The sequence below is a fragment of the Zeus faber genome, assembly GCF_960531495.2.
Source record: "Zeus faber genome assembly, chromosome: 13".
NCBI classification, from domain to species: Eukaryota; Metazoa; Chordata; class Actinopteri; order Zeiformes; family Zeidae; genus Zeus; species Zeus faber.
Genome location: NC_137198.1, coordinates 10,240,747 through 10,252,041, shown reverse-complemented (window position 1 = coordinate 10,252,041; position 11,295 = coordinate 10,240,747). Strand labels below are relative to the sequence as shown.

Below are 11,295 nucleotides of genomic sequence, written 5' to 3'. Positions count from 1 at the left end.
AAGGAGAATGCCGCTGCCCGCCTTCCCAACATGCTCGCGCTACACTTCCTCCACCCTGCTGACACCAGCGAGAGCGCCCAACCAGAGAGCTTTTAATTAACACTTTATACGGCAATGAAAAATAGAAGGCTCCTCTTCTTCTCTTCCCGGTGCTTAACAAAAGGGAAAGGCGGCAGCACCGCCGCCATTAATTAACAATGTATCCTTGAGTTTTTCCTGCACTTCATATCGTGCCGGTTTAATGAGACGCGGAGAGCACAAATGGGGATTTTGGATTTCGGATTTGAAATTTCCAAGCACCAGTTATGGTTTTTAGTAGGTCAACCAAGGCAGTGGGTAAGAGGGTGGGACCAGAAATGGCATCGTTTTGAGCTTTTTTTTCTTGGGCAGAATTACAATTTTCAAATGATCAGTTGTTCTGTTTTTCTGTCATTTTTCAAAGGAAGGTGTTGTCACAAATGCTTTATTCCCGTCCATTTTGCATCACATTTCTAACACTTTGCAAATTTTCAATTGGGAAATGATGGTGCTTAACACTGACATACATGGCTGTAAAAATGCAAATGCATACCTTTGTACAGATCCAGGTTTTTTAGTCCTTCGCCGGTTTTGTGGTCCTGGTAAACACCAAGGTCACTCAACAATTTTATTTTAATTTTCCCCCAGCCAGGCCAGGTAGGACGGTGCCATTCCGTTTGAGTCATCTGCTGACTGAGGACCTTTGAGAAGTGTCTAAAAATAGAGGCTACCTCCAGTTTTTCCACGTGACACCACCTAGCCGCTCTATAAGTGGAAGCCTTGTCTGGTTCTAACCACTGATCACCTTGCTGTGATGTTATTTTTGCATCCCAAAAGTACATAGGATTGAAAATAATCCCCGAATATTATAATTAAAATGTGAATTAACCTGCCACTTATCCCCAGTTATTGCCCTTTGACACATTTTGTGTATCCTGAATATATTTTTTTATACATATTACAAATTTTTTTATACACATATTTGGCAATTTTTTTGTTGTTGCTGTTGAGGACTGTTAAGCTTTTTGTTTGCAATTGGCACCACAATGCACCAATTCTTATGTTAAATTCCTCGTATATAAAAATGTACTTGAAAAAGCCTGAATAAACAGATTATTATTAATGCTAGTTTAAGACTAATTAACCTAATTGTTTTCTACAGCATAACATTTCCATTGGCTTGGTTTGTCAACATGAACACTTGACGTTTATTTGTTCAAATGTATGTTAAAGTATTGCAACAGCATTAATTAATGTCCACTTCTGACAGATAAAAGCCATTGAGCTTGAGACTCTACATGAGCGGTCTTAAAAATCAGATATAGATTATTCTTCTCAACCCAGGCCTTATTGAAATGTTGATTCTCGTCATTTATGACTTTATAGACTTTCTGACAGTACTGTGATCTTCCTGTTTTAGAAAAGGAGATTGAACTTTTCTTTTTGTTGTTTTTTTTTGTATCTTTGCCCTGTTGGATGGCACTTAAGCATAGTGAAAAGCTTAAGCAGAGGGGTTGAGTATCTCAATCGTAAAGGAAGTTAGTGCTTATGAACAGTTATAAATGATGGGACCCAACATTTTAATAAGGCCTGTGTTGAAAAGTGGCAAATAGTTTAGAAGTGAAGTACACAAATCCTCTCCCAGCCCTGTTCCGGATCTCTGAATTCCTCTGAGAAAACCATGTCCATTATCGTTGGTCACTTTGTTTCCTCCAACAAGAAAGTGAAAGCTGAGACTTTGCAACGCTGTGTTTACAGATATGGCAGAGTGAACTACGTCCTGGCCAGGAGGCTAGAGCTGCTCAGAGAGGTGGGGCGCCTGCAGGAAAGCCTGGACGTCCCCGGAGACGTCTCCTACACGTGCGAGACGGCCGGACACTTCTACCTCTACCAGGTTGGACCTCGTAATTAGGGTTTAATTGTCCTATGCTCAGAAGAGCGTATTAGCTGATATTATCTCTCTTTTCACCCATTTCCAGTCCTTCACATTCCCAATATTGTTCTTTGACGAAACTCGAGGTTGTCTTAGTGTCTCTCAGTTCCAGTTCAACCCGCCTGTCGCCTTGAAATACCACAAAATAAGGTTCTCAGAGTAGCCCTGTGCTTGAAAATATCCTTATGTCACTAGCAATTTATAAAGCTTTAGATGGATCTGGGGACGCTGCAGAAATTCATCAGATTTTATCCATATAGATTTTTTTTTATTTTTTATTTTTTGTGTTCTGTTTGATCGAGGCTCTCCTGATTATTAATGCTGAGCACATCCAGACATTATATTGAGTTTCCTTTCCGGGGGCTCACTCCTCATTCTGCCTAGACAGCAAATAACCAGATATTATCCCTCTGTTTATTCCTGTCACCTAATTATCGCTCTCCTCCCGGGGCCCCGGGAAAAATGCCACTGCAGACAATTACTTACTTACATCCCAGTGCATCATTAGAAGGGCCTTAAAATAGACGTCTGTAACAAAGAGGAACTAGCGGCGTGGCCGCTGTCTCCCCTCCTGGCCGCTCCTCTGAGCTTATGTAATAGCCCACAGATTTTTTTTGACAGTGTAGGATGTCAGTGGCTTCAGTCCGTCAGGAAGGGGGGATGGATTGAAAGGAAAGGAGACGGCGGGGGAGATGGAAAGACCGGAAAGGATTCGGGTGGCACAGCAGGTAGCGCGGGGGACACCGAGTTGTACTGGGAGAGCGGCGATGAATCCTAAACCACAGATGACTCAGGCTCTGGTTGGTTGAAAGCACTTAAACTGAGCGCAGAACAGGATTCATCTCTGCTGTGTTTTAGGACTTTTTAGGGCGGAGTAGATGATTACCCAGCAATATTTTTTTAAATCAAAACAACTAGATCAAAAAAAAAGAGCTAAAGACATCCAACACCTGAACTAATTCCCCTGATCAATATATTATCCCTCCTGTACTTGGAGGGAGAAAGAGGGAAAAGGAGGAAAGGAAAAAGGAGCGAGTTGCCATAATAATATAGTTGATTGCTTTTTTTTTTTGGATATAGGAATATATATATATATTATTATTTTTTTTTTTCTCTCTTCTCTCTTTACTGTAGCTCTTTTTCAATAGCCTGTATTTTAGTATCCCAAATTGGGTTAAATTGCTTATTTTTCTCGATAGTGAAATTTTGTTCCATTTTCAGAATTTCACCATTTATAAATTCCATTGAATTAGAGAGCGTGTTCTTTTTGCCTTGTCCAACATTTAAGTATTACATATTAGTTTAGAGAACATTTAGAACCAATTTATTGATAGCATGAGTTATCACTTTGTAACACAGTTTGGCAGTCGATCAAAAGATTGTATTCATAAAATGATGCACATGATATAAAACAAGTAAAGATAAATATGTCCAAGCCCGCTTGTCCATTATGCATGCTGCTTTAGTCCAAAACCAAACTCATCAAATGGCTTCCATTTGACGCTGCCAATCTCAGACCGGGAGTCTTAAGTGCTCCTTTCCATCAGGTTTTTGTGGTTCATTTTAGCTCCCAGCCTCTTCAGCCCATGCCAATGAACAGATTGTGCTGTCAATAAATGCTGCGATTGATAGGATGGTGTAGATGGAAATAGGTAGCTAAAAGCTCCTTTGGGCAGATGGTAACACATTTGTAACGCCAATTAACCAGAGCGCCCCCCCCCCCCCCCCCCCGCAGGCTTATTTTGGGTATATTTTAAAGGTGTTGCTTACAGTGGTATTTATGGAGTGGTGGTACCCTGTAGTTTTTGTTTGTTTATTTTGATGAAGCTGCTTTTATGTGAGGTAAAGTTATATGTGTGTATTTGGGAATAATGTGAACGTGTATCTGCTGGTAATGATCTGGAACGCACTCAGTACTCAGTGCTCTCTATCCCCGCTGCAGGTAATCTCTCGCTGGGAAAAGTACATGAGCAAGGTCAGGCCCAAGCACGGCAGGCCGGTGGAGGTGGAGGATGTGGCCGCTCACTTCCCCTTCCCCAAGTACTTCTCCAACGCCCCGCAGCCCGTGTTCAAGGGCCGTACGTACGAGGAGGACATAGACATCGCAGAGGGCTGCTACCGCCACATTAAGAAGATCTTCACCCAGCTGGAGGTGAGCAGGACGCACGTATACACACTCACACCCACACACACACACACACACGACACATTCAGTCCATTCAGTGAAAAGCAAAATGTGGTTGGACTATGTGTTTACCATGAAATGGTCTTGACAGGTTTTTTTTTGTATTTAATTTTTTTTGGACTCTTGAGTATCTAAAATCAAGGTATTATTTGCACTCATAATACATTACGCCATTTAGCAAACCCTCTTGTCCAAGGTGAGTTATAATAAGTTAGTTTAGTCGGTAGAATGAAACCACTGCATCACAGTTGCGACCAAACCTCCTATGGCTGCGTTCACACTGATATTGGCCGCATTTTAAAAAATGATGTGAACCGCCAAACAAAAGAATCGGAACTGAGGAATAAATCGGAATTGAGCACGACGGCTTGCGCTGTGAGCGTATCCTCAAGGAATACGTAGCATTAGTTGAGTTACAGAATTATTATTTATTTTTTTTTTAAGGGAAAAAATTATCCTCATGCGATTCGATGTATGTTATGAGTTAGTTTGGGTTTAAAATAAGGCTGGGTAAGAAAAACCCATAGAATTATAATTTCATATTCATATATTTGGCTACTTTCAATTGATCTATTTGAGAAATGTAATATCGATAAGTTTGGAAGTTGAGCAGTCGTTTTCTGTTTGAATCAAGGACTGCTATATACATAAATGAATGGAAATTCATACTCATATTACTGTATAATTTCTATAGTAGGCAGATTGTTTTGCGTGAGATATTTTTGTAATGAACGTCAGATCGTATTCTGAAAAGTTGGTAGCAATTTTCATTATGTGTAAAACGTCAATATATTCATACAGAATCGCATTGTGAGCCATCTCATTAATATTGGTTTGAATTGTAATGTGACCCTTTGTATTTACATTGTATCGTGAGATCCTGCCCAATAACCAGCCCTGCTTTAAAAGCATCCTTTTTGAGGTTCACTTGGACTTTTAAAAACACAGTCTTAAACTATCACTGACACTATCTTAAATGTCAGGAGAGAAACCTGGCCAGCACCCCAGTCATTCAGTCAAACCGTCACATCTTGTGTCGTCACACACACACACACACACGTTACACGCACAGCCACAATCATATCTAACCAGACGGAAGTTAAAGTGCGTTCCTTTGTATTGGTATTTTTTAACGTCACACACAGACCATCCGCTCACTCTGTCCATGTTGTCTGCTGTCTGACGCCGGTGCCTACCACTACCTGGCTCTCTGTGGAGTATTTATGCAGTCTCCTACACCTCTGCTTTGTTCCCAACAGCAGCCTGTTTGCTTTAGTTGTTGGAAATGATAAGGTATCTATCTCTATCAGCACAGAGTCATGATAAAAAAAAAATATATATATATATATATATTCCCCCCACTGCAATTTCTCCCTTTTTTTTTTTTACCGTGCTTAAGATGTGTTGGTGTCTCTCTCGGCATGTGAACTATTTGTAGAGAGGCCACTATAAGGCTGCAGATTTATGGGAGGACCAGGAAGGCCTCCAAAAAGCAATAAAGAAGTTATTGGCTGGAGGTAATATCCCGACACCTGTGTTGACCTTGATTTATCTGGCCAGCGCCCTGTATCACTGCATCAGACACAACACCTATGCCAGCTCCCCGAGCCTCGCCCATGCAGCAGTACATCCATTATGAGACGCCGCTGTCACCGGTACAGGACATAGAAAGTGATATGTCCACACGTTTGTCCTTCCATCTCGGTTTTAGCGAGCTAAACCAGTCTGAACGAGTTGCCATCAACTTTCCAAGGAATGTGGGGTTGTCTATTTTAGAGACAGACAGACAGTGACACATTTCGTCTCCTGTGTACTTTGGCTACAGACAACCCCCCCCCGTCTCCCCTCAGCAGTCAGTATTTATTTACCGTTGCCGTTGACCGTTTCTACCTTCCTTCTCGCTGATTCTGCCTGTGAATCCTCCTGGCTTGATTTCATCCTTCAACCCACTCTGAAGCCTTGGGGGTTAAAAATAGGCCTCATCAATGTTGCATGTTCTGATGAGGTTAATATTAATGTTAAAATAGTAACGCATCAAATATTTATACCCCTGCTGTCCTCCCAAGACTTCTTCTCCGGCTCCCACCTCCCCGTGGTGCCCCTACTCAGCCAGCGCTGCAGCCTGAAAATAGCCACCTGTTTACCCACACTGCCCCCCGCTTCCCGGCTCCCCCACAGCGTAGCTTTCATAGTGCTATGATATCACCCTCTCTGAAGTCAGCGGACTCCTTTTTAGTGTAAGAAAGCGGCCCTTAATGTCACCCTCCACTGCACGTCTTGTAAGAGTATCTGCCTTGAAGTGCCTTTAAAGCATCTATTGAACAGTAACCTACACCCTCTATACTCTCCCCAAGGCGGCCCTAAAGGGGGGAAAGGGAGACTTTGTAGGCCACTGAGAGCAGTCGTCAGAGGGCTTGGGGTAATTATAGGGGGGAGCTAGTTGTGAAAATTGCTTTGGACTCCACAGAATTGGCTAGGTTGGCTTCCGTTGCGGTATTGTCTTTTCGAAACTGCCTTTTACTTTTTACCCCAGTGGCGCGTTGCTTTCAGGATTTGTATCGAGTACTTTATTAGGGGAAATTACAGGTAACTGCAATAACTTCATTGGCAGGTGTCAAGTGGCATCGCTGCCTTGTGGTCATTAAAAGCGTTTGTTTCACAGAAACGGTGAGACGTTGATGCATTGGCTGTGTGTGAATCCAAATGTTGAGCTGAGCCTCTTTTTCTATAAGGCTCTAGCATTATTACTTTACCTCACCTTAGGTAATGATGCTATCCATCATCCTTCACAAAATGTCAAACCTAATCATTTACAAATTGTTTGAGGAATAGCCCTGTAAATGCTATTAAAGCTTTTTATTTTTATTTTTCCTAACCTGGTTCCGATGTGAATGGGAGCAAAACACGCCACCAGAAAACAGGTCAATGTACACACAAAGGAAAGACGGATGGTGTTGCGCATTGTAGATTTATTACAATTACTGTTCCCATCTTTTTGTGGTATTTACGATCTGAATTACATTTCTTTTGTAAGCCCTCCAACGACTGACAGTGTATCGTTTTTCCCCTTCACCCAGGAGTTCAGGGCCTTTGAGCTGCTGAGGAGTGGACTGGATCGCTCCAAGTACCTGCTGGTCAAAGAAGCCAAAATCATTGCTATGACCTGTACGCATGCTGCCCTCAAACGCCATGACCTGGTGGAGCTGGGTTTCAAGGTGAACACTGCCAAACAACATCCCACTCTAGCTTGCGTGTTCTCACACTCTGGTTCAGAGTCGTCCCGTTGCCTTTTCTCACGGGTCCTTTCCTTTTTTGTCTTCATCAGTATGACAACATCCTGATGGAAGAAGCGGCTCAGATTCTGGAGATCGAGACCTTCATCCCTCTGCTGTTGCAGGTATGACACCGTTGGCAAATGAATAGCCGCCAAAAAAAATATATATATATATCTTCAATCAGTTGACGGAGTAGAGCGAAGGAGAAATAAAAAAAATAATTGAGAAAGTAAACGTAACAAGCGGAACTACATTAGTGCCAAACCTCAATAAATGGACTTTGTGCGACATAAATCTATGCGACATAAATCAGTGCAACAAGAGTAGGAACATAAAATGTAGTTAAGTCGTTTGCTCAGTGTGACATTGCCCTCTACCCCCCTACCTGGCTTGCTGTAAATGAAGTTCTGATTAATGGCTGTGAACCAAGTAATGGGGCTTGTCTTTGGCACTCATGGCCTAATTGGCTGAGATAGTCCGAACGTCTGTTTACTGACGAGACCATTAAGCACATCAACCCGTCCAACTACCTACAAAGGGCCCCTTCTTTTTTTTTCTCAGAGCTGGTCGGGAGCCGGGGCACAGAGTAAATCATAATAAGACTGTCCAATCCTCCTTCATCCCTCTCATTTTCCCAAGCGTTGGGTTCCTGTCGGTGATTAAATCTGCGTTTGATTTATTGTGGTTGGCAATTGTGGTTGGTCTTCGGTCAAATCTTGTCAAATTAGCGGCAACAAAGGAGCTACCATGAATTACATGCTGTACAGACCCTCTATGCTTACCGAACGCCCTTGGACCTGATACAATTATTGTTTCCGGAGATGGCCGAAATGGAAAATTACATTTTTAATTACACTTGCTTGCCCTCCTTTTCTTGTAATGGTTGGACTTGAGTTGGGTGGTGGTAGGGAAGAGGGTGCAGGCTTGACAAGAGTATAATAGGGTTACTTAAAAGAGACACTAAATGCAAACAAAGGTTGAATCAAACAGGCTCAATTCAAATGTAAAAAAAAATAAAAGTGAACACAATGGTCCGCTGCTCCTACTGATATCAATGGAGAGATTTTTTTTGTAGTATTTCATTTGTAGTGTCCCGGTGTACTTTGCATAATTGAGTTCACCAACTATAATCAGCTGTGGCTCTGCTCATGTTTTTGCACTTGGAGTATCCAGCGATACATACCAGAATCTCACATCTCGATCGGCTTAATAAGAAGGCAGGGCTGCCGAAACAGGCGCTGCCTACGCAAAGTGGCAGTCGTTGTGGCCATGCGGTTGGATACATTACCCTAACATAAAGCCTGAGGGTTATGGTGCTAAACCCAAAACAAGCTCTTCAACAACATGCAAACAAAATGCAACCAATCCTGAGACATTATGTTGTGTCTTTTGGATTAGCTAGGCTGTTTAGCAAAGTTTCCAGCTGCTTAGGTAAATGTGGAAGAAATGCAGAGGGTGTGGAAGAGATATATAACCTTCTTCTATATAGATATATTCTATAGATATACAACCAGCCTTCTAGAGATGTGCATGACTGGGCTTGCTCCTCGGTAATTGCTAGTTGCTGTTCAAAGTTTCAGGTGTTCATAGCATGCCATTATTTAAAGTAGTTGGAAGATTGGAGATTGGTAATTAATTTAGTAGTAGAGCTCATACTTTATGGATACCATTACTATTTAGTGATGGTCTATATGACTATTTAATGATAGGGAATATGACTATTTAGTGATAGGCCGTATGACTATTTAGTGATGAGCTCATGCACTGAAACTGCCAGACATCCCTGGAGATCAGCAAAATAATTGTTTTTTGGTTTTTTTTCTTCCACCCGTACTTCTCCTCTTCCTCATTAACAAGCCAAAACAATTTAAAAAATATATATAATAAAAAATAAAATGAGCCTCAGGTATTATGTATATGCTCTCCAGGGGCAGTTTGGAACCAGCAGGTATAGAGATCATTAATTTCCCAAAGGCCCCCTGAAGATATTATGTTGGCAGGAGATGGACTCCCTGTAAGCAGTTGTGAGAAGGCTTTTTGTAGCAGGGCGCCGATGAAGCCGCCCTGCAACCGACGCACATCTGCGTCCAACATGCAATGCTCGTAACAATAGATAATGATCAACTTTATTTATTTGCCACTTTTAAAAACAAAGTTAAGAAATGCTTTACAACAAAGAAAGGAAGAACTGTTTGACACGGAATGATGTGTGTCTTTATGGGTTTAAAAATCTGTTTCTAAATAATCTGTTCCCAATGCCAACCTTCTCTCTTTTCAGTGGTTGTGTTTTGAAATAAATAAGAAAACCCTCTGGCCTTGGCAACAACAACAACAAATACTCTACAAAGCTGCTTTTTTCGCCTCAGTGAAGCTGAAAACATGAACTACTTTCCCGTTTCCCTTTTTGGTCGTTTTTACACATCATTAGGACCCCGCTCGGTGGATGCCCCCTGATAATGATATTGATGTTGCCTGTTTGAGTCACAATTCCTTCTTCCTTTGGACGTTCCTCCCGCCACGTAGAACCCAGAAGACGGCTACAGCAGGCTGAAGCGCTGGATCATGATTGGAGACCACCACCAGCTTCCCCCAGTCATCAAGAACATGGCCTTCCAGAAGTACTCCAACATGGAGCAGTCGCTTTTCACCCGCTTCGTTCGCCTCGGGGTGCCCACCGTCGATCTGGACGCGCAGGGCCGTGCCCGTGCCAGGTTGGTATCACATTCAAAATATCATACTTTTTTATATATATACTGTATGTATATATATATACTGTATGTATGTATATATATATATATATATATATATATATATATATATATATATATATATATATATATATATATATATATAGGCTCTATAGGCAAGATTCCACTTCCACCAAGTTTCTATCCGGACAAAGAATAAATGTCTACTTCATAATGGATGGATGTGTATTGTTACAGATTCATGAGCTTAAACTACGACAGTGGCATCAAATGAATCGCAAAGACAATTTGTTAATCGCTGTTATTTGTATATTGTTGTATTAATTATCAGCCACAATTGCCTGATTGTAGGTTACATGAGGCAGTACATTTTGAGGAAATTCTAAGATGCAGCTACTTTCAGGACCAAGAGAATGTCATAAAAAAATACAATTACACATTTTTTATAGCGCTGTTGTGTATTTTCCCTCCTTGGTTTTTTTTAACATCTTAACTGATCATAATCCATCAGTGAAAACTGGTATTTCCTCGCATTACAATAGTATCGTCAAAATCTCAGGCCGTGACATCTCTAAAAAAAGACCTCTGACTAAAATATAACACTAGAAAACAAATATATATTGTGGAAAAAACAGTTTTTCATTGATGAGAAGTTAAGTGTATGAAGATGTGTAAGTGAATACTGAAAAAAAACAAAAAACGTACATTAGAGGTGATTTGCTTTTTTGAAGTCAGACCACGAACAGGAAACTATTATCTGTGAATTACGTCAGGCGGCAGCGGTTCTGGCGGTGGGTGATTAGGTGATATGTACCATTAACTGTGATGCTTGTAATTATATTGTGATATAAATTTTAAGGCATACCACCCAGCCACGGATGAAATATTAAATAAAATGGATTATCGGGGGACATCTAAAGCTGTAATCATGTTTTATGTTGGCACAGATGACATTAACTTACGTATTTTACTGATTAATCTCATTGATCTCATTAGATCCCCCCCCCCCCCTTTTTTTTTTTTTACTGTGCAACAAAAATGCACAAAGTACGCAAGACTCTAATCACAGAGAATATTAAATAAGCATTATAACTAGGGCTGGGCAATATATTGATATAATGTCAATACCGTGATACGAGACAAGCTATCGTCTGGGATTTTGGTTAATCGTAATAT

At 41.2% G+C, this 11,295-nt stretch overlaps 1 protein-coding gene across 1 annotated transcript in view; it reads left to right on the top strand.

The window, feature by feature from the left end:
- The window catches only part of aqr (aquarius intron-binding spliceosomal factor), a 71,912-nt gene that overhangs the window by 34,294 nt on the left and 26,323 nt on the right, over positions 1-11,295 (top strand). The window contains exons 26-30 of the mRNA XM_080012949.1: positions 1,777-1,912; positions 3,894-4,103; positions 7,214-7,351; positions 7,462-7,533; positions 9,935-10,122. Coding sequence (XP_079869075.1) covers positions 1,777-1,912; positions 3,894-4,103; positions 7,214-7,351; positions 7,462-7,533; positions 9,935-10,122 — 744 coding nt within the window. The remainder of the gene's footprint in view (positions 1-1,776; positions 1,913-3,893; positions 4,104-7,213; positions 7,352-7,461; positions 7,534-9,934; positions 10,123-11,295) is intronic.